General features: G+C 41.2%; 1 protein-coding gene across 4 annotated transcripts in view; it reads right to left on the reverse strand.

Moving 5' to 3' along the window:
* ccdc88c (coiled-coil and HOOK domain protein 88C) overlaps window positions 1–23,226 on the reverse strand; it is a 74,277-nt gene that overhangs the window by 9,237 nt on the left and 41,814 nt on the right. For 2 of the 4 annotated variants that reach the window (XR_004502532.2, XM_033642530.2), the window contains exons 17-30: window positions 22,354–22,481; window positions 21,419–21,560; window positions 21,217–21,327; window positions 20,470–20,631; window positions 20,065–20,342; window positions 14,751–14,894; window positions 14,188–14,374; window positions 13,898–14,043; window positions 13,195–13,284; window positions 12,766–13,070; window positions 7,098–7,187; window positions 6,509–6,619; window positions 6,285–6,422; window positions 5,827–6,065 (exon numbers count right to left, since the gene is read on the reverse strand). Coding sequence is in view for 3 of the 4 variants with exons in the window: in XM_033642530.2 (XP_033498421.2) it covers window positions 5,827–6,065; window positions 6,285–6,422; window positions 6,509–6,619; window positions 7,098–7,187; window positions 12,766–13,070; window positions 13,195–13,284; window positions 13,898–14,043; window positions 14,188–14,374; window positions 14,751–14,894; window positions 20,065–20,342; window positions 20,470–20,631; window positions 21,217–21,327; window positions 21,419–21,560; window positions 22,354–22,481 (2,271 nt within the window). In the remaining variant the exon portion in view is untranslated. Of the gene's footprint in view, window positions 1–5,826; window positions 6,066–6,284; window positions 6,423–6,508; window positions 6,620–7,097; window positions 7,188–9,744; window positions 10,189–12,765; window positions 13,071–13,194; window positions 13,285–13,897; window positions 14,044–14,187; window positions 14,375–14,750; window positions 14,895–20,064; window positions 20,343–20,469; window positions 20,632–21,216; window positions 21,328–21,418; window positions 21,561–22,353; window positions 22,482–23,226 lie in introns of those variants that run through there. The other 2 variants (XM_078174877.1, XM_033642531.2) reach the window with 2 other exon arrangements.

Raw genomic sequence — 23,226 nt, forward strand, 5'->3', positions numbered from 1 at the left:
AAATAATGACTAATGGCCGGCATACCTCTATCATGAGATAAGATACACTCTCTAACAGAATATGTGTCATGGTTTCTTTGTTTTGCTACATATAGGTTGCAAAATTCCTCAGTGGGTTCAGAGAACATAACATCATTTCCTTGAAATTAGAGGCAGCATCGTAACAGAATTTGGATGCTTTTCAGACTTAAATTAACCACACGGGACACCTATATTTTGTTGGGTAGTCCAAACAGGCCCCTCTCAGTCAGAAAACTCAGTCACACTATAGCATTCTAACTCAGATTACACAGTGTATTAAATTGAAAACTGATAACAGACATTAACACTGAAGGATCAATATCAAAACATTTTCCAATGTCCATCACTTGTGATTGTTACAGAACATTTTTAAATACATGCATTGAAGTTTATGGAGTAAATACATAGCTCCTGATTTTCAATCAGTTTCTCCTACACAGTCTCAAGCTGTGAAGTATAAGCCCCCAGGAACACCACTCAACCTTGCTTCCAATTTTTCCCAGTGGCCAAAAAGCCATTTCCCTATAGACCACCACTGTAAAGAGAGGTCTGTAAAACTGTTGACGGCACATCTCAAAATGCAAACGATGTAAGTTATGGCTCTTTCCATTATGAATTTTTGATCCATGGAGGTTTCATATTTGTAAAACTTACCTTGAGCCGAGAAAGTCATCACAATGTAAACTCTATAAGCCAAGCCGGAACTTGCAGGCAGGGTCAGCACAAGAAGCACTACTGTCACAGTGTCTCCTGGATTATGGCTGTCAGCCAGGTTGCTTGTGCCCCCCCACTCTGCACTCTGTCCTCTGCCAGCCCAGCAATCATCTACACCTGTTCCTGCCTCTGCTGCCTCACACACCTGAGCCTCATCTCATCATCACCCAGCCACTGCAAGAGCTGAGTCTGACCTGCAGTCCCTGCCAGATTGTCTTCAACACACAGTTTGTGTATCGTGACACCAGCCAGCTTTAAGCAAAGATTTTTGCTCCTTCAGAGTTTTTTGAAACTTGTTTTGACTTTTTCTTCTGTCTGCTAGAAAGCCAACCTGCCAGCCCTGCCGGACATTCGAACCACAAGCCCGCCAGCAGCCCTCCTATCTGGAACCATTCATCTGCTTCACCTGGCTTCCACACCATTCCCTCCATTTGTTCCTGATGAACTTCTGTAATAAAGACTGTTAACCTGCCATTGTCTGCCTCTGGGTTCTTCTGCACTAGATGTGACAACTACTGCACATATTCAGTGAGCCACATAACCTGAAAGTAAACCCAAATGCTAGAAACTTTTTTTGGCATATGTGGCAGGCAAGCAATTCCATTGGACTGAATTGACGCCATCTTGGGGTCCAGTTTCTAGTTATTATCATACATCTATGGTGAACTAACACAATTAAAACTTCACTGTCTCTTTTTATTATCCATATTGACAATAGTCATATAGTCTGTCCTTGAAAGGTCTCTACAGCTGTACAGCTCTACACCTGCAGAAATATGCTGCAATGTCTAGCCTCAAGAAAAAATGCTTCACTGACTTTTGTGAGCAAATAAAGAAAAATGGCTGTCTCTGCCATCTGTCTTGAGATTAACTTTATGATTTGTACAATGCTGTCATTTCAGTTTTCATTACTGTTAACACATGAACATGCAGAACAAAGGTTAATCAAAGGAAATTGCATTAATTTCAGGTTTGTTGTTTTGGTTGTACAGGTAGTCTTTACGTTTGATGAATGCCCTGCAGAACCAAACAACAGTGGATCTCAGGGGCTTGAGGCTCCAATGAGAAGTAAACAAAAGCTTGCACCCATCACATTTCTGAAGTTACTGCCTTCAGTCTGCAGGCCAAATGATCAATCAAAAAACTCACATTTACTCCAACTGCTTGACAGAGAAGAGTTTCAGAGCAGTAAGCTAAATGACCAACAGCAGCTGGTTTCATCATCTGTGTCGAATCTGAACATTAAATCCATCAGCCATTAACTTCATGAAAATAATTTAAGACTAATAATTTTTGATGGCATGGAAGAAACCTTGATAACATTTTCAGATACATGCAGTTTTTTATGCAGATATTATTCAAAGAATGTTATTACTGTATGAGTTTCTACCAGCTGATTTAAATGTCGATGTGTTTAAGGCTGATTCAGAAAGATTCCTTGATCTAAAAATTAAATCTCTTCTGGTTTGTTTTTTCTCTTTCTTAGTGGTTGTCTGGTCCAAAATTGATTCCAGCTGGACTAAAAACCACCATCAAAAGCAATTAATCCGTGATTCATATAAAAAACACACACATTCTATTTTCTTTTAAAGTGACTCAGCTGTATTTTTTTTAAAATATTTCCTCAGACTCTCCGAGATCATTTATTATATTCCCCCACATGACCTTTACAGATGCTTTTCTGTTGAAATTCAATGAGACATAGGAACTCTGTAATAGTGACTTCTCTTGTCTCACTGATGAGGGTTTGTTACTTACTGTGAGGCAGTTGTCTTTATCACCTTTTGCTAAGTTAAACCCATCAGATTAACGTCTCTAAAAAGCCACAACAGAGCAGGACTCTTGTCTGTATTTTATGTTTTATTTGTAGGCAACTCACTATCTCAAGGGATTAGATGTGTAAACAGGGAGGTGTTTAAGCAGCATCACATGAGAGGGAGTGATTTTGTACTGTATATTGTCACGGCTATGATTCGGTGACAATTACAACCGTGACGATATACAGTACAACGTCACGACCTCGAGTGTGATATTGCTTTTATACAACAGTTCAACAACAGCTTAAACAGCAATGCTGAGTACGGAAATGTTAACAAAAGGTGATGAAATAAATTATTTAAGTATGTTATGTAGCTCCGCAAAAAACAAAAAACAGTTCCCCCAGTCTGTTGCCAGGCAACGCAGCACACACGCCAGGAACTCACAAGCTAGCCTACTTTGTATTTACTTTGATCTGCAGCTGTGTAACTTCGTCCAGTTCGGCTGATGAAACGTTGGCATACCTGGATGATGGCACGGCCGGATTCAGCTTCCACTCTCCCTCATCCTCATCAGTACCTCATCAGGTGATCATTGATAATTCCTGACCGTGTTCGCTTAATTTTTGCTCCTCTCCAGTTTGTTGAGGTCGGCTGATGTTACACAAACACACCTGGAGGTCTGCACAGAAGAGTCCTGGCTTTCCTTTTCCTCGTCCTCTCCTGACGACCACTCATGATTTAATTCAAATGTAATTTTGGGGAAAATATCCATCTTCTTGGTGTAACGCTATACTGTCCGTTTGTGTCAATGTAACGAGTGTGACAGTTGGTTAATTAACGGTTGTATTCATAACACCTGTGATTGGAGTGATTTTACTGTTACAAGTCCCAGTGATGTTATACTCTATATCAGCACTCACTGTTGTATTAACATATTTAAGTGGATACCAAGTGTTATTTCAGTACAAGTATATTTCCATGTGACTATTGGGTGGGTGTGCCTTGTCAGATGGGGCTACGCTGACCACAGGCCAAAAGACTGACATGGAAGCGCCGCCCTGTGGGCCAACCACTTGCAGTTACTGGCATTGGTTTTGGGTGCATTGGGCTGGATGGCACGAAGAGGCAGGGACCTAGTGCTAAACACTGACATAACAGACTGGCTGTAGGGACGCACCTCTCGGCTGGAAGGAACTGGAAATTGTTTGGGCGGTGGAGTGCTACCAACTAGACATAGTTGGGCTCACAGTATAGCACCAGTTTGGAGACCAAACTCCTGGAGAGAGGCTGGACTTTTGTTTTTTGCTGAGTTGATCAGAGTGAAAGGCGCAGGGCTGGTGTGGAGATACTCATGCCACTGTATAAGGGTTATCCCTGGGGAATAAGAGGGTCGCCTCTGTGCGACTGAAACTTACTGAAAGGAAGCCTCTGACTGTTTGTGCTTATGCACCAAACAGCAGCTCAGAGTACCCGGCCTTCTTGGAATCTCTAGGTGGTGTCCTGGAAAGGATACCATCTGGAGACTGGCACTATACGTGCTTGGGGACTTCAATGCTCACTTGGGTAACAATGAAGAAACCTGGAGTGGGATGCCTGTGTGGAACAGCCTGCCTGATCTGTACCAGAGTGATGTTTTGTTATTGGACTTTGGATTGGCCATTACACACACCATGTTTGAGCACAGGGTGATTTAGACGGTACTTGGCCTTAAGGAAGATCTGGCAAACTGTTCAACAACTCAGGAAGGGAATACAAAACTTGTGACCTGGAATGGGAATATTATCGAGTGATGGAAAGAGGATTTTAAGGAGCACCTGCATCTGATCATCATGTTCTATGGAGGAGACACAGTTTGAAGACCTAGGGGAAGCCTCACCCATATACTTGGCAGAGGTTGCTGAGGTAGTCAAAAAGCTCCTCAGTAGTGTGGATGAGATTTAGCTGAGATGCTGAAGACTCTGGACAATGTTGGGCTGTCTTGGCTGACACACCTCTTCAGTGTCTTGTGAAAGTCACAGTGCCTATGGAGTGGCAGACGGGAGTAATGGTTTTCATTTTTAATAAACTGGACTGGAGGGTTTCCTCAAATTTTTGGGATATCACACTGCTGCGTCTCCCTGGGAAAGTTTATTCCAGGGTGCTAAAAAGGAGGCTTCAACTGACTGTTGAACCTTACATCCTTGAGGAGAAATTGTGGGGATCATGAGACTGAACCCATCTAGTCAATACATGTTTTATGGACTTGGAGAAGGCATACATTACATGCATGTCCTCCGAGGAGTCCTGTGAGTCCTGTGGAAGTATGGGGTACCATTACCTTTGCTATGACCCATCACATCTTTATATAACCAAAGTGAAAGCTGCTATGTTTGTATTCTCAGCACAAAGTCAAACGTGTTTTCATCGGGTGTTGTTCTCTGTCAGGGTTGTCCCTTGGAACAGATTCTGGACAGGATCTCAAGGCATAGCTGGAAGTAGAAGAGTGTCTGCTTTGGGGTCCTCAGAACTGCACCTATGCTCTTTGCAGACGATGCGGTTCTGTGGCCCTCTTCAGATCATGATCTTCGGCATGCACTGGAATGATTTGCATCTGAGTGTGAATCAGGCAGGATGAGAGTCAGCACATCCAAGTCTGGGACCATGGTTCTCTGCCAGAAAATAGTGCATTGCTCTCTCTGGTTTGGGAGTCAGTAATTGCCTTAAGTAACTTGAGCTCATATTCATGAATGAGGTTGAAATGGAATGTGAGATGGGCAGGTGGATTGTTCAAGCTTAAGCAGTGATGGGGGCTTTGTACCAGATCATTGTGGTACAGAGAAACTGAACAAGAAGGCAAAGCTTTCAATTTACCAGTTGATCTATTTTCCAACCCTCACCTATGGTTGTGAGCTTTAAGTGATGACCGAAAGAATGAGATCAAGGATACAAGAGGCTGAAATTGTGTTTCTGCCGCAAGGTGGCTCGGCTCAGCCTTAGAGATACCATGAGGATCTCAGACATTCAGAGTTTGCTCGGAGTAGAGTCAAGATTCCTCCTGGATGCTTCCCTTTAGAGGTTTTATGGGCATGTCCAACTGGAATGAAACTCCAGGGTAGACCCAGAAGACGCTTAAGGGTTTATTTATCTCATCTGGCCTGGGGAAAACCTTGGGGTCCTCGTGACCCAGCCCCAGGAAAGCAGAAGAAAATGGATGTATGGATGGATGTTTCTATTCTATTTGGATGTTTCTTATTATTTATTTATTACCACATCAGCTGACTTTATTCCTTATGTGTGTACATATATATTACCATTGAAGTACACTCTTTTACAATATATGCATATTTCTTACCATAGGCGGTGACTGTAGGTTGCTCTCATGTAGAAACTCTTCCAGTGTCACCATCTCACTTCCGGGAGAAGATGGACGGGTCTTAGTCCTAACCGCACCTCCACGCTGTGGTTGGGCTCTTTGGGGTGTGTGGTCGTATGGAAGGGTGGAACTACGTGACAGAGTCTGTTGTGATTGGCTGAGACCCATGACGTCATCACTGGAGAGGCTGGCTGAGCGAATTTGACGTTCTGACGTGTCTAAGATGGTCAGAAATATTAACAATAATAAATATGTTTTGTGACATAATACTGTGTGCAAAATCTGTATGAACTGTATTTAGATTTGCTCATTTCAGTCTATTATCTAACTTATATCTACTATCAGTAACAGGTAATAGCAAAATTTGTACCTATTTATACAAAATATTCTGCTAAATATTGCTTCAAGCAGAATTAATAGTTGTAATGTGCGTGTACCTCTGCAGTTGACAGGTGAGTTGGAGCTGGAAGTGTTGTGGCTGAAGTCTGCCGACCCTGGGCGACCTCCTGTGTTGCCATGTTGACCAAAAACAGAGTCAGAGGTGTTGTGGCGGGAGTCTTCATCAAATAACGGACCTGAAATGTTTTACACACCATTATAAACACACTCATGCTCCCGCTGAATTTGAAATAAGATGTTTTGTGTTAATTACTGAACATACCTCTTTGCCTGCGGCCAGGGTCTTGTCCCATTCTGGAGCTGGAGTTGTTAATTAGGCCCAAAGAGGATGACGGATGGCTTGGAGTGGAACTCAGAGCTTTATAGCTCTGACCTGGGGGCAGGAAACTCAAAGAGGTTAGTCTGCTAAGAGCAAACCAAAGTCTTATCGCAGAATAATTCATTTATATACTGAACAACAGGCTACCTTTCACCTTTTATAATATAATACATCTTTGCTTTCTTGATCAAGGAAGGAAGAGGAACAGGACAAGGGAAACTGGTCTTTACTTTGACAAAATGCACATTGCTTAATTTTCTTCCCTTTCCTTTCCGGTGCCTCAATGTAGGTTTTCAAGCAACAAATGTAAGACCAAACAGCCACTATCAACACCAAATTTGAACAAGGCCTGATTAAGTAACAGGTTGAAATTTGTGGACTAAATAAAATTCCAGTTGCTGATGTCTGTAAAAATGATAATACCCTAAACCTCAATTTAACTTGCATCTTTATCAAGTTGCTCAGTTTTCCTGGTGGATTCACAACATTTTTATTGAATGTTCTGGTCATTAACTATTAATAGGTTCATTACCTTGTCCATGGCCATCCTCTCCATTGACACTCTCATTGCTGCCTCCTGGAATATTGCTACGATAAACCCCTCGGCCCCTGTCAGTCATACCTGCAGACCAATCAGAATGTTGTAAGAAACCATTCTAGACCTGTATGCCAAATATGACCATAAGACGTGTGGTGTGTGTGTAACATAAAGTAGCAAGAAAGCCAAGCAAGACATCAGGAATCCATTCATTGATTCAGGTGCACGGTAAGCTTACAAATCACTGTGGGCTGTTATTATTCAGTGAATGTATCATTCTATTATGACTTGATATTTCTCATCAATATCAAGGGACCGGGGTCAATGACTTCTCTGTACATCACAGTGAGTCATCCAAATACTGAGCCAATAAAAGTGTGAACATGGATGCACCCAATAAAATGCAGCTTTGCTAATGCAAAGTCCTGCCATGTCCCATCATGAAGATAGAGTTTTTAAATCCCAGTGACTGTCAAAATTTTTATCCAGAGAACCCAGGAAAAAAAACATCTGAGCCAAACACTTAATCTCTGTAAATCTCTTTTGGCATTAAAGGTTCAAAGTAAGAGCTAAACTATCCAATTTTACCACAAATTGCCGCAAACGGCAACAAAAGGTACAAAAGATTAATTTTTCAGACTTCTATTGAGCAGTATTTATAACCTAAGACACTACCAATAGTGATAACAATCGACAATTCCTCTGGAGTCCAAATGTCGCTGGATATAACAAATATAACTCTCTGTTAAGAGACAGTCTGGCATTTTGATGCAATAGTTATTTTGGTCGATCTTTGGTTCTTTGACAGTAACAACATCAAAATGGCATTTTTGGGAAGGTGGGGAAACTCTTTTCTGATTTATTAAAGTGAGACTATGTAACTTTTGCTGAACAACCATCACTGTGGCCCCAGGTGGAAATGACAGCATAATAGCACATTTAAAATACCTTTTTTTTTTACCACATGTTGTGAGGCAACCTATCAGAGATCTAATGGGATGAGAGCACAAGCAGGTGATGACAAACATGCCTCAGTATGTTGACTTCTTGTTTTACATTTGAGATAAAGTTGATGAAATGTTTATCTGGGACATGCTGAAATGTAGAGTAACAAGTCATAAAGTCAGTGAACTGACTTGAGTAATGTCAGTGACACTGCTAAATTTAAGCGAAAAACAACAGCTAGTGTTAGCCACTGTATGCTACTGGTCATACCTGACCAAGTGTCTGTAGAGACAAACCCCCTGTGTAATGTATTAAATTTTGCCTGTGTGTGCTTTTTAATGCTTATGAATTAAACTTTTCATTTGTAGAAGAAAGACATTGTAATTTCTTCTTTTTAAAGTGACAAATTCTCTTTTTTTTATCTAAGCTAGCGCAGCTAGAAAAAACCCATACAGGCTTTGGCGATTAAAAAGCTAATTTCGGACAGAGGATGGATAGACAGAGGGTTAGAGTAAGTACACAGACAGGAGAAGCTGAAAGAGAGGTGCTAGGGTTGCTGTAGTGACCTGTCACTGTCGAGTGAATTGAAGGCACAGTTCACCCCAAAATCAAAATATTTATCTTCCCCCTTACCTCTAATGCTATTTATCTGTTAAGATTGTTTTGGTGTGAGTTGCCGAGTGCTGGAGATAATGGCCATAGAGATGTCTGCCATTTCTTCATATGATGGAACTACATGGCACTCGGCTTGCGGTGCTCAAAGTGCCAAAAAAAAATACATTTAAAACAAAACAAAAACAGTAATGTCTCTATCCAGAAATCATGACTCAGTTACTGACCTTGTTGTGAGCAGTTAGATGTAGGGACTACTTTCTTTCTACTAAACAACACCCTCAAACCATATCACTGCGCAGAGGGACGTGTACATCTACTGCTAGCTCACCTAGCATCACTGAGCTAGCTAACTTTACAGCTCAGCCAAAGAGGACACCATAAATGTTCACATCTTGTGCTGTAACGAGCACAAGGGTCTCATCCATAAGTAGATGCATGTTTCCTTCTGCACAGCGATCAACTGGCGGGTGTAGTTCGGTAGAAAGAAAGTGATTTCCTACATGAAACTGCTCACAACAAGGTCTGAGGATTATCTTAACCAGGTCATGATTTCTGGAAAAAGGCATTGCTGTTGAGTTTTTCAAATCTTTTTTTTTTTGGCCATTTGGCACTGAACGTCATCTAGTTCCATTATATTGGAGAGATGGCTGGTATCTCTAAACGGATACATCCAACACTCTGCAACTCACACCAAAACAGTCTAGATTGATAAACAGCACTACAGGTAAGAGGAATGTATTTCTGATTTTGGAATGAACTGTCCCTTTAAGTGAAAACTCTGCAGCAAAGCTTTGTGAAGCAACAGATCTATCTTCAAGCAACTCAGCTCAGAACAGACTGATATTTGGTCTTAACACAGAGATCAAACCCCACCGAGACACTCGCCAGGTTAAAGACATTAGGTGAGGTGACAGCACACAAACAAACAATTATTATTTATACAGACAGCAATCAAAAATAAACAACTGTTAAAGGACACGCAGATATATGCAGGCATGACTGGCTTGCTTGGAAACAGCTGCATGTGCGCACACACTCTCACACACACACACACAAACCATTTCTACACACACTACTTACTAGTATTACTGGCTGGCTCTCAACTGCTACATGCATCTGTTTGTGTGTGTTCATCTGTATGCTGGAGGAGTGTGCAACTTGCATTAGTGTTTATGAAGTGCATGCATGCATGATATGTGCGTTTCTGTGTGAAGTACTGAGAGTCACAATGAGGAGTGTTGTTGGACAGTCTGATGTGGAGGTGGCAGTGAAGAAGATGATGATGATGTGTGTGGCTAAAAAGGGTGATGAGGAGGATTTTAGAATACTCCGTTGGCTGAGATTGGCTGGCTACTGAGGACGTCAGCTGTGATGTCAGTGGAAGACCAAAATCGCAGTCTTCTGGTGAGAGAGAGGGAGGGACGGGAGGAGGAGGAGGATGAAGAGGAGGATGAGGAGGAGGAGGGGAGGAGTTTGTCTTGACTTTTACTGCGGAGGAAAGTGAAGCGTTTTGGGGTGGGGGGAGCTGAGATGGAGAGAATGGAGAGAGATAGGAGGGAGATGTGGAGAAATGTAAAAGAAAATGATGAAATAATGACAGTGTGTAGAATAAAGAAAACAGATGATTAAGTATTAAGTTTGTGATTGACAGAATGCAAAATAACAGATATCATGCAAAAAAATCCATTAAAATAGAACCAGAATACAGAAATCCATTGTCGAATAGAGTCATGCATTAGAGAAAAGACTGAGCTCAACTCACTCTGAATACAATCAAAGTGTGACTACTGGTGCAAAACTTAGTTAACAGGAAATGAAAGACATTGTAGGCAAAACTCTCTCCACTGCTGGGGAGTCATTTATGCCTGACCAGCAAGACAGAATAGTAGAGCAACTGGCAAGATTTATTGTTTATTGTTCAACTTATCTTCAATAAGCTGAATATTATAACTTCCACATGCCAGTGGAATTCAATTTAAAACCCACTTTGTGAATTGAGCTCAGCCATGAGTAGAATTCCATTTAAGAGTAGGGCACTAAAAAGAAAACCCATGGAAATAAAACCATAAACACAGTTTGGACCATGCATTAGAACCCAGTTCTATTGTTAGGACAGAATGATGAAAAGTTTGCATCAGGTAGCTGCAGAGTAAAGTGTTTCTGTGTCTTCTTTGTATGTCTAAGGCAAGGCATGTCTCCTTGTGAACCCTTGTCACAACCTGGATTAAAGATGTGGTGATAAACCTGTTTTCCTATTTACACAACCAAAAATTTCTTTTCCTGTCCTGAGTATGACAACAGTCATTTCAGTGGGCTTTCAGGGGGTTTCCTGTTGTAATTACCAGCCACAATGTCATGACAGGTAGTATTGTTTTCACCTTGTGACTGTGTGTGTGAGTGTGTGCGTCATCATGTGTCCCGGTGGCACCTACTGTAACGAGAGGCTGTTTTGAGTATTAAGCCAGGTGTTTATATCTGTCTGTGGGCAGATTTTCTCAATGTGATAGCATTGCTGCTGTGCAAGATGCAGTCACGAACCCTTACAAGTGTGTAGTTAAGATTAAAATGAAGGCTGAATTTGAGGATGTGTGAGGTCCGAGCAAGGGCGCCGGAATTAGAGGGGTAGAAAGTAGGGAAGGGGTCATTGCATTCTTTTCACATTGTCTGCTTACAGTCGGGCACCAAGTCACTACCGTATCATTAAGTCCAGCCATCATCTGAGCTCTGTGGGGGTACACACCCATAGAAGTCCCAAACACAGAAAAATAAGAAGAACATAGGAAAATCCAGCCAGAGGGCACAGTCTCTGCAGATAAATACACCTCCACACACTGAGAGTGCGTCATAAGCAGGCCCATACAGAATCTGCACCCACAGAACACCGTGTATTTTCTGCACATTTTAGGAATACAGATGGTGCTTGTAATTCTCAGAATGTTGTCACTGTCTCACCCACCTCCTTGTGGATGTGTGTGACAATCGTGTGTTGTGTTCAGTTAGCATTCAAATTAAAGTTAGTGGTGTAGTGACAAGAAATGTCAAAAATAAGATTTACTGTTAACAGATTAAATTAATTATTGTTCTCTCTCCATATTGAACCTTCTATTTCAATGGCCATGTGTCCCACATTTTGTTGATTTTCATTTCATTTTGGATCACCGTTGAAAACAATTAAAAAAGCTGTGGATTCCATCCTGGTCTGGTTATGAGTGAAGATTGCGAAGGGATTACTTCTGTATGAGTCTATACGCTGTTTTTTTAGAATATCCTGCCTAGCATATTTTTAAATAAGTGCTGTGTGGATCTAATTTATGACAATATTAAGATTGGTTCAAGTGGATTTCAAAAAGTAGCTGATGAACATTAAGAAAAGACGGCTAAATATTTAAGTAGGATTTGGTTTGAAAAAACAGTCAACATACTAATTTAAACTTACTGTGTCACACATTTAAAATTGTCTTTTCATTTTCCCTCTTTTTTGAGTTGGATTTTACAAAATGAGATTTGAAAACTGTGTAATTTACAAAGTGTCAGGAAACACCTCAAAGTGTAAAATATAACCGTAGATTGCGCACATTCCGCATGCAGTACAACCCTACTTTAAATCATTCACTAATACCTCAATGTACTTTCAGTATTTCATGTGCAGGAGCAGAGTCTTGTTAATATGGAAACAGTGGAGAACAGATGCAGTGGAGGTTATTAGATGTAAGAAACTGAGGTGTAAAGTCAGTTATGTGGTGGTCAACAGCGCCCTCTATAAGAGTGGATAGGGCGGTGCGCCTGATCAGAAGTCCCCATGTTCCATCAGCTTTGTGGTTTTGGAACCAAAATATTAGCAAAAAATATACTTGATTCATGCTGTATGTGCATTTTATAATGAATGACTTGATACAGTTTCCCTCTCTATCATATTCCATAAACAGGATAATATAGACATGAATTCCTCCTCCTATGTCAAATACAAGTGAAGCAAACTTGTCAACGTGTGAAATTCTCAGCATCCTGAGATGAATATGACTCATCAGTAGACGCTCCTGGTAATTAATGCTGTATAAAGAGGGGTTTCGTTATTTTTAGATGTGTGTAACAGTGTGTTTACCTCGGCTGATGGGCGTGAGGGCTGGACTCCGGGGTCCCAGGCTGGTGCTGGTGGTGTGGTTGTTATGGTTACAGTGGCTAAGGCCACTATCCTGTGTGTCACTTCCTGTGCGCTGGGGAAGCGGTGGTGGGGTTTCAGGGGGGAGGAGGGGAGGTGGGGAAGGCAGTGGGATGTCTGGGGCGCTCTTTGCTCGTTCCCTGTCTTTGGCTCCTTCCTTGTCTCGGTCCGCTCCTCTCTCCCTGCTGCTCTCCTTTCGGGGTTTAATCAGTTTGGCTAAAGCTTTGGCCCCAGACCACTGACTCCTCCTGACGGGACACCATGATAGCAACCAGTTATATGGGGCTGATACTGTAAACAATTGCAGCACTACACACAGTTATTCCATATTTTCTGTAAAAAGAAAACGATATGCGTTGATAAAAAGATTACTTTTTCGGTGTGGGGTCGTAGAACTTGTACTGGTCCATGATCTTCTCCTCTAGTTTCTCTTTCTGACGACGAAGAGCGTTCAGCTTATCACTAGATGAGGAAAGACACAGACGGAAAGAAACACAGAAACACATTGGAAGTTACTTATCATCAGAGTTTAACATATCAGTATATGTGTCATTTTTTAGAAGCAGATCTGGATAAGGATATAATGGTGGTGTCTGCTCTATAGTTACACGTAGAGTTTCTGTTACTCTTCAGGTTCGGTCCAGTTCAGTATTAGCCGATATTGTCCTTGTTGACTGCCACTGACCTTACGGCAAATAAGATGACATTCACAGATGGCAGTGGCCGATGTTTTCCTACTGTCTTACGTCAATTTTACGCAGGCTTAAAAAGTAGGGCTTGAGACTAATGGCATCCCGTCGTCGCGCGGACAATAGAAAACGTGTCTGGGACAAACAGAGTTCTTCTCCGGAACACCTTTGGGTGGAAAGGACGCAGTAAATTCACCATCAACACGTCAGAGGATGCACCCTTTTGTTTCTCTGATAATAAAGCCCATACAAAATCTGCACCTGCAGATTTTCCGCAGTTATTACAATCAGTTCATCCCTACTCAATAATCTTGTACACTACATAAGTCCTGGTGTTATATGATGTACAGTTTGTTGTCTGTGTTGCAGGTGTTGTGTGCAGTTACATGTAGAGTTTCTGCTCCTGGTGATACAGCTCTTTGCTCTCCATGCTCCTCTCTAGCAGTGTGTGGTTCTGCTGACTCAGCAGGTTGATCTGACTCAGGAGGTGGTGGTTCTCCTCTTCCAGGTTCCCTTTCAGTCGACTCAACAGCTAAACACACACATGCGCACACACGCATGAGTAAGTCCAGGAAAGGAACAAAGAAAAGTTGAGCAAGACTTGTGTTAGATAAGGAAAGCTGAAGAGTTTTAAAGTCAAACACTACCTCATGGTAAAACAAAAGGCCCGGTTTACCTCGCAGTGGTTGTCTAGTTTGGTCATAGTTAGATCCAGGCCCTGGTGTTGCTCCATTAGCGAATCATATCGTGCCATCCATCGGCTCTGTTCCAACTGGGCCGTGCTTAATGAGCTCTTGAGTTCATTCAAGCGCTGCTGCAGCCCCTCACTCTGCTCTGACTGCTGTGATTGGCTCTCTGTTAATCTAAAGGGGGAGACAGAAGAGGTAAGACAGGATAGAGAAAGCACCGACGTGAGGAAAGTCAAGTCATCAACTCAGGTAGTTTTAAAATCTGGAGCTGACTGTGCCTCCAGGTTCTGCCCCTGACCTTAACCACACTGTGGCTCCACTGTACCTGATCTTAACCATTCCAAAGTTTACCAGATACGGAAATAATATTCTTTTGTCATACCTGTTCTAACAAGCAGTAACACAGACATCAGACTGGATGATATCTGTCTAACATGCCATCTGCCATGTCTCTCTGGGACGTCAGTTTATCATTTTTCCAGAGCAAAACTATCTACCACTAACTTTTTGTCAATGTCTGACGGTGTGACTGTGAGTACAGATACAGTACCTGTCCACTTCTGTTTTCAGCTGTAGATTCTCTTGCTGTAGTAGCCGATTCTTCTGGATCTCCTGGTTTAGTTGCTCCTTCTCTTTTCGACCATGCCCCTCTTGCTCCTCCCATTTCTCCTTCTGCTGCAGCAAATTACAATACCTGCAGACAGACAGACAAACAGACAAACATAGCCAAGGAGTTATTTCTACTTGATAGTGTCTGTGATTACAGCTTGAGTGAGCCCCATGGTGATGTTTATTTACACTGTTACACACATTTGATACCATGTAGCAGAGTATGGCGCCTACAGTTTTTGCTTTAATACAAATACAGAATAAAAGTGTGAAAAGGTGAGCAGGGATACATCAATATTATGTTTCTTGGAATAAGAACAGATGAATTCCCTAAACCGTGATGTAACACATGAGTCAGGCTGGCAGTATGAGGATGGTGGTTAAAGATCAGTTACTGAGGACGTGCCAATCAAGACTGAGTCAGCCTGAGGAGATCACCAGACTAAAAAACACAGAGTTTCCATTTCTGTGATTGGTTAAACATTGGCAGTCATGTTTCCATTGTGGGGCCTTGGGGAGTAAACAAGTTCAGAGTCGACTCATGTTAACACATAGTGTAGTCAAGGAAGTGTAACAGCAAATAATAGATATCTACAAACACATCTAGATGGTTAACAAAATTAAAATGGAAGGTTGATTCTGAGTAAAAGCTCTGACTTCTGTACTTGTTCCATACTGTTTGATGTGGAGATGTCCCGAGCTGATCCTAAGTATCAATATCAGGGCTAATCCAGCATACTGTAATGGATTAGTATCACAGAAAATAAAGCTGATCAAAATCTGATCCTTTCTTTCCTGTACTCTACCGTGTTTTGTCCAACTTAGCCTGCTAATATTTTTGCAGTCCCAACAACTCCAACAGAGTTAGACATCTTGAACTAGGGCCTTTAGTATGACCATGTCATTGTTTTGCAAGTCACAAGAAAGTCTCAAGTCCTTAATGTTGAGTATTGTGTCCTTAACCAGTCTTATTACACGGCTCTATTAAATGCTGCATTCTGATTGGTCAGTCGCGGCATTCTGCGGTCTGATATTACTGTGTAATGACCGCTGCTAGTAGCAACGGTCATTACACACAGTTGCTATGTAGCCTGGCGTTGCCCTATGTGCATTGTTAGGCTATTTTCTTTTCATTTTCTCTTGTAGCTATTGTAGCACATATTCAGCCGTTGCCAGCAGTTTGTTTTTTCTCTCCTCCCAATTTAATTTATAACTCAATAAAATTGTATAATTAATCAATATTCTGTCTATTCAACTGATAATTAGCCGCGTAATAAGCGGGATAATGTATAATGAGCCGGTGAATACTGGGAAAATAACTCCCGACAGGGGAATAGAACCCCGAAGCGCAGACATAATACGCTCTTCATCAAATGTTATACCATTTTAACAACAGAGTAATAATATATGAAATTCAAATACAACTTTGATGTTCTTTAAAATTTGTATTCATTTGTTTGAACAATGTTTTTTTTTTTTAAATGACTTAGCCATTAGCTGCTAATGTTAGCTAAGTATTAGCTCCCTAACTACGTTAATATTCGCCTTGACTTCCCATCCTATGTGTAACTTTATACGTCAAAGGTTGGAAGTTTTTGCATTTCCGTCTGTAATTTTCGCCCCACATGTCTTGCATACTGTAATTCTGTTTTTTTTGTTGATCATCATGTAGTTTTTGTATGCAAAATTACAAAATTATCATTGGTATCATTTTTTCCCAAGTGGTTCCACCATCAGTTCTTCATGCATGGTTCTCTCCTGCATCTTTATTGGATGCTGTGGTTCAAACAAAGTGGATCATCTGTGGAATTAAGTGTGGACTTGTTGGGAAAGAATAGTGTTAACATTACTTGATTCACAAAATGAAGGGAAATGAATTAATTTGTGGTACACTTATTAAATAACACACATTTAAATCTTTGGGCTTGGGGGAAGGTATCAAGTATTTTAATGACAAAAGGCTCAAGTCCAAGTGAAGTCACATCTCACTGGTGTTGAAATCCAAGATAGGTTACAAGTCTTCTTTGATTTCTCAAATTGAGTTTAAGGGTGCTTTCACTATTAACCTGTTTGGTTTGGCTAAAACAAACTCAGGTCCATTTGCACACTCAATACGGTTTGTTTGGGCTGGTGTGAAAGCTGTCAGTCAAACCCTGGTGCAGACCAAACAACCGAACCAAGACCACTCAAAAAGGTGGGTCTTGGTTAACTTCCAAATGGTCTCTGGTGCGGTTTGTTTGTGGTGTGAGAGAAAACGAACCAATCACAGGATTTTATGACAGCAGATATGTGATTTTAGCATGATTCCAACAGCTACGCCAATGATAAATCCATCTGCTTAATGTGAAATCTGTCCGCGATCTAATAATTGATCCTGATAAAGGCCAGGTATATCCCATAACCTATTTATGCTAATGAATGCACGCAACCATGGTAACACATATGCATGTCAGTGAGGCTATTTTCCCTCATTAAAAAGCTGTTAAAGATGCCATAATTGTCTTTGACTCTGTACTTTGTCTGTTTATTAAGTTTATTTAAAAATTGTGTGACAGTGATCCCACAGTATTAAGCCCCGCATCATTACTGTACAAGACGTCTTCTTTTTATCCCGTCTCTGTTAGTCATTATTCATAACATGCCATTGATTTGCAGTCTAATATTAGCCTACTAATAATGCTTACAATCAGTTATTTCTCTATGAGCTCTTTGTGAAACCAAAGACAAAACACTTCAGAAGCATTACAGTGCTCCTGCAGAAACTTCTGTCAGTCACCAGAATCTGGTTTCCCCACATGGGTCCTGATGATGCACTGATGACGCAGGATGACAAACACCAAAACTATCCAATCAACAAGTTACCTACGAGCCAGTAGAACTTCATGTTTACTCCATGTGAATGGGAACCGAACCAAAACTACAATGCAACAGTGTATCATTTTTTCTCTGGTGCGGACCATATGAACAAAACTACAGGTGTGAAAGCACCCTTAAGTCCACGAAGCTGTGACTAGAGTCTGACTCTACTTCAAGTCATGTGACCTGAGTCCACACCTCTGGTATTTGAATCATGTAGCTTAAGAAATTTCGGGCGAGTTAGGGATCTGATCTGGTGTTTAAGATATGCAATATTAAAGGATTCAGGAACGTTAATCAAGGCCAAAAAACCCAATTGGGTTACAGATGATTGTGCAGAAAAAGAAAGGGGGAAAAAAAAACCTTGGAGCAAAATGGAACTAACAACTAGAGCAAATGTAGGACATGAGGAGGGTTGAGCTGTGTTTATTCATAGTCACAATGTGTTGGTTGATGTCTCTGTCACTGATCAATAATACTATGACCTACAGCCACTGGTGGTGGTAAAACACAATATGCACAGGCGGCCAATAATCAACAAACTAAGCTTGACTGAGAACACTGGATGTGTGTGTCCATATGTACGATTCATGTGACTCTATGCATCTGTTTACATACTGTATATAGAGTTCAAGTAAAGTTCTACTGTGCAGTATAACATTGCAATGCATTTTTGTTACTTGTTTCTGTAATTAGAATCATAGTGTAGCTACAACACAGCCAACTGTAGTTATGACCTAAATATAGATTCAAATCTACTCTACCATCTTCAGGCTATGTTGTTTGGAACTACTAAGAAACAATGGTACATACTGGTTAATGTACTTTACATTTTTCTGCAAGCTTATATACCTCCTTCTTTTTTAAAAAGAACAACATCTTTCTACAGCTCTGTATATTGTGCTGTAATTTGCTCAGCGTATTCACGAAGCCCCTTTTTTACAATCCAATCCAATTTTAAGGATTTGATTTAAATCCCTCTTGTAACTAAACCCCACCCACTTATTCTAATTCACTACATCACATTAGAGAAGCTTAAAGGGATAGTTCACCCAAAAATGAAAATTCAGCCATTATCTACTCACCCATATGCCGACGGAGGCCCTGGTGAAGTTTTAGAGTCCTCACATCCCTTGCGGAGATCGGCGGGTGGAGCGGCTAGCACACCTAATGGTAGACGGCGCCCCAGACTAATGTCCAAGAACACAAAACTGAATCAGAGTATCTCCATACTGCTCATCCATAGTGATCCAAGTGTGCTGCAGCCGCGACATAAAAAGTTGTTTCGAAAAACGTCATATGAACTCTGTTTTTAGCCTCACTGTAGCCTGTAGCTCTGACTGTTTCTCTGTGCTCCGCACTCACATGTGCGCGCCTGCGCGAGACCAGCGAAAGCATGAGCTTTGCTCACCCGTGTTTACAACACGTGACACGTGCACCGCAGGGAGAGACAACGTAACCACAGAGCTATAAGATAATTTGCACTACGGTCTTTTAGCAAAGGACAGCCCAACATGTCTGAAGACTTTGAAATTGAGGAGGAACAGCATTTCTTTGTTGAGCCGTATTTGTTTGAGCCAGAGTATACGCACGGAACTCAGGCTACTGGACGAAGCAGCCGCCGCAGCTCATGAGCCTAACCCTCAGCCAGCCGCAGAATACCGGAGTCGAGCACTGGAAACCTGGTGGTGTAGTTGTTTCAAATGCAAAGCAATGCCAACGGGTGAGGAAAGTCTTTGCTGCTCAGACTGGGAATTGGCGATGCCTGCACTTGAGAATCTGGACATCTGTACTGACGAGACTGCTGCTTGTCAGAGACCGTGCATCACCGATCACCCTGAGCATGCACACGTGAACGCGGAGCACAGAGAAGCAGTCAGAGCTACAGGCTACAGTGAGGCTAAAAACAGAGTTCATATGACATTTTTCGAAACAAGTTTTTATGTCGGGGCTGCAGCACACTTGGATCACTATGGATGAGCAGTATGGAGGTACTCTGTGGATTCAATTTTGTGTTCTTGGACGTTAGTCTGGGGCGCCATCTACCATTAGGTATGCTAGCCGCTCCACCCACTGATCTCTGCAAGGGATGTGAGGACTCTAAAACTTCACCAGGGCCTCCGTCGGCATATGGATGAGTAGATAATGGCTGAATTTTCATTTTTGGGTGCACTATCCCTTTAAGATGCTGTAATTGCCATTTCACTGTGACTTTAATGCAGGACTAAAATCACCTGAGCTTCTTCCATTAAATTCATGAGCTTATTATCTACAAAATTGTCCTCAGTGATAGTTTTCCGGTCATGGGTTCACCTCACAGTGTTCTTTCTGCAAACTAAAGATTACCAAAGACCTTCTATCTCTATATTGTTAGTAAGGTTTGTATGTTATTCACTTACTTGCTGTGCAGCGTCCTGTGTTCGCTCTCTAGCGTTCTCTGTTTGCCTTTCAGTGCAGCGTGCTGACTGATCAGCTGCTCGTACTCATGTGCTTGCCTCTCGTGAACGCTCAGCAGGCGTTCATGGTCGCTGAGCACGCTTTCTCTGCCCCGCCATGCCTCCTCGCGCTGCCTCTGCCACGACTCTACCTCCGACTCCAAAGCGGTGACTTGGCCCTGCAGCACGGCATTCTGGGCCATGAGAGATGCACTTTGGGAAGACAGCGTGGAGTTCTCCACCTAAGACACAGTAGAAGCCATTAGAATTCAGTGCTAAAAAATTATCTGGAGAAATATAGTACAGAAAATGTTACTGATTAGCTCAGTTTTACAGAAATACTGTGTGACTAAACTGGATGTTGTTCACCTGTATTTTTGCTGTCTGTGTGTGTAAGCCTGAATTCTGTTCCTGCAGAGTGGTGACGTGTCGCTGCAATGCCAACATCTGGTTGTTAAGAGATGAGTTCTGGTTCTCCAGCTGTTTGAGCTGCCCCTTCAACAGACTGCTCTCTGTCTGCAGGGAGGCATTCTAGAGAAAACAATGACACCAAAACAATTAATAACTCAACAAAAAAAATTCCAAGTGGTAAATAAGAACACATCAATGAATTCCTCTGACAATAATGGTCAATTAATACAATTACTCACCCCCATGTTACATTGAATTTATAATGAAAACTGTTTTTTTCACATGCCTCCACAGTGAACAAAGAATCCCAAAACTGAGAAAAGTCTTGATGAAGTTAAGTCATAGGGTTTGTGTTTAACAACAGCAAAACTATATCAAAACATACTCTCACAAAACTTGTTGAGTGTAATCCAAGTCTCATTTATCCAGTCGCATGCTCAGTACTTCCCAATCAGACAGCCCTCTCTGATAGGGAACTGAACAGAAAGTGAAACTTCTCTATGTTCTTGATTAAACAAGAGGGAGGGGGAGGATTCCTTTGATATACAAAATACATATGAACATGTAGTGTACACTGTGTGAAAAATGTGAATTATAAAAAATAAATAATAGGAAAATAAACATAAATGAACATTAAATATGCAAACAGAATGATAAAATGTACTGTGAGGTTTTTATTCAGGAATTAAACAACAAAAATCTTACATTCTTTTCCACGTCAATGAGATGATCTTTCATTCGTAGAAGCTCAGCAGTAGCTGACCCTTGACCCCTGTCACTTCCTGAGTGGTGCTGGGAGTTGTGGTTTTCTTCCCCCTGGAAAAAAAACATATATTGTCACACACTACAATACAACATCTCATAATGGGGAAGGATTTTTGGTAAGAATTTGTATGCATGTCCGTACAGTGGCTAGCTCAGCACGTAGTTTAGTGTTGAGTGTCTTGCTCTCCTCGAGTTTCTTTTCTAGACAGGAGATTTTCTCCTCTTTAATCTTCATCGTCTGTTGGACAGTTTCCTCAAGCCGAGACTCCAGCAGCCTGTACCTGCTGACATGACATGCACACCAAAGAAATCAATCAGTCAATCAATTATTCATCTGAGCTTCATCTCTACTAAGGCTGTTGGCGTCAACACATACGTCGTGATGCGACTAAGGTCAGATCATGACGTTATTTTTTTTTAATCGCATATATTGTGTGCTGCTATTTTTGTCTCTTCAGGGCACTCTCATCAAACTGCCACAGCGGCTCTCTGTCTCCTGCTGCTGCAGTGATGGAAAATAGGACACCACTGCGCTTTTAAATGTCTCACTTGGACAAACTACCAGACAGTTGACAAGGGAACAGTAATATGCACCTGCAGAGACAAAAACATTATTGTCTCTTGTTTTGTGGGGATCCATAGTAAAACCCAGAGTTGTATTGACTTTTGAGCTGTATTTCTTTTTGTGGTTAAAAATTGGACTGGGACTGAACTGTAAAGGGTTGTCAGGAAACAACCCTGGCCTGTGGTTTGGCATAACTATTTTCTATTTTATAATAATTTCTCAGATGTGACACTGGTGAGTACCCCACTTCATTTAAAAAGCATCAAACCTTGCATTAATTTGATTTCTAATCAAGACACTCTAGTAAGAATGGCTTTACATTGTTTATATATAATTCCTCGAAACTGTTTCGAAATGCAAAAAAATTGAATTTTAAACATTAACTTTAAAAAAGCAATTAATCATTAATAAAATTCATTGTTTGACAGCCCTGATTTCTACACATATGATATCATTTCAATCTGATTAGTCACCCTGGAATGAGACCCAAAAAAGCACCATATCAAAACTACCTGTCCTCCAGTGTGTGTTCTTGCTGTAGTAGTTTTTCTCTGTTCAGTCCGATCTTCTCCAGTTCTTCATTGAGTCTCTCTAACTCAACACTCTGCTGCTGAACACTCAGCTTCTCTGACACCAGCTCCTGCACACATAAAAATACATGACACACAGCCATGAAGCTCATATACATCAACATTTCCACGCAGATGATGTAATGCATGTCAGGGTTAAGATCAATGCCAATCATGGAACCCATCAGCTACTGATCTAATGAAGATAAGCCTCTTGAGGGAACGGCTGATATTTTGGGAGTTCCAGTGTTTTGAGCTGATATCCAGGCCAAGACTTCTTCTTCTGTGCAGCAATCATTTTGGCTACTCTGGGGCTGTACCTGACTCAGATATCTGCCCTCAGAATCAGATTACGCTGTTTAAAACAAATATTTGACTGTTCATTCCACTTTTTTCCCATACAGAGTTTGCGAGTTTGAACGAGTTATACAACGAGTAATACAAACAAGCCACGTTAACCCTCCAAGCTAATTCATGCTAAATACACTAATAAGGAATCAGAAATAAGCAAAAAATAAATAAAATTCCGACACTACAAAGCAGAGAAAAGCCAGAGACTGTATCATATTAAGTTGCTGTGAGCTGCATATGAATGCAGATTAAGTCTTAAAAAAGCTATAAAAAAAATAAATAATCGAAATTGTCATCAGACAATTGGTTCCTAGATTGCATTTCGGCCACTGCATTCCACCTCTCCACACAGACTGTTACCTGTAGGGTTGCAGCAATAAACCTGAACAGACAGTTATCATACCTTGTATATTTATTATCTAGGATATTAAAAAAAAAAAAAAAAATACAACCGGATGGAGAATC

This window comes from Epinephelus lanceolatus, chromosome 15 (genome assembly GCF_041903045.1).
Source record: "Epinephelus lanceolatus isolate andai-2023 chromosome 15, ASM4190304v1, whole genome shotgun sequence".
NCBI lineage: Eukaryota > Metazoa > Chordata > Actinopteri > Perciformes > Serranidae > Epinephelus > Epinephelus lanceolatus.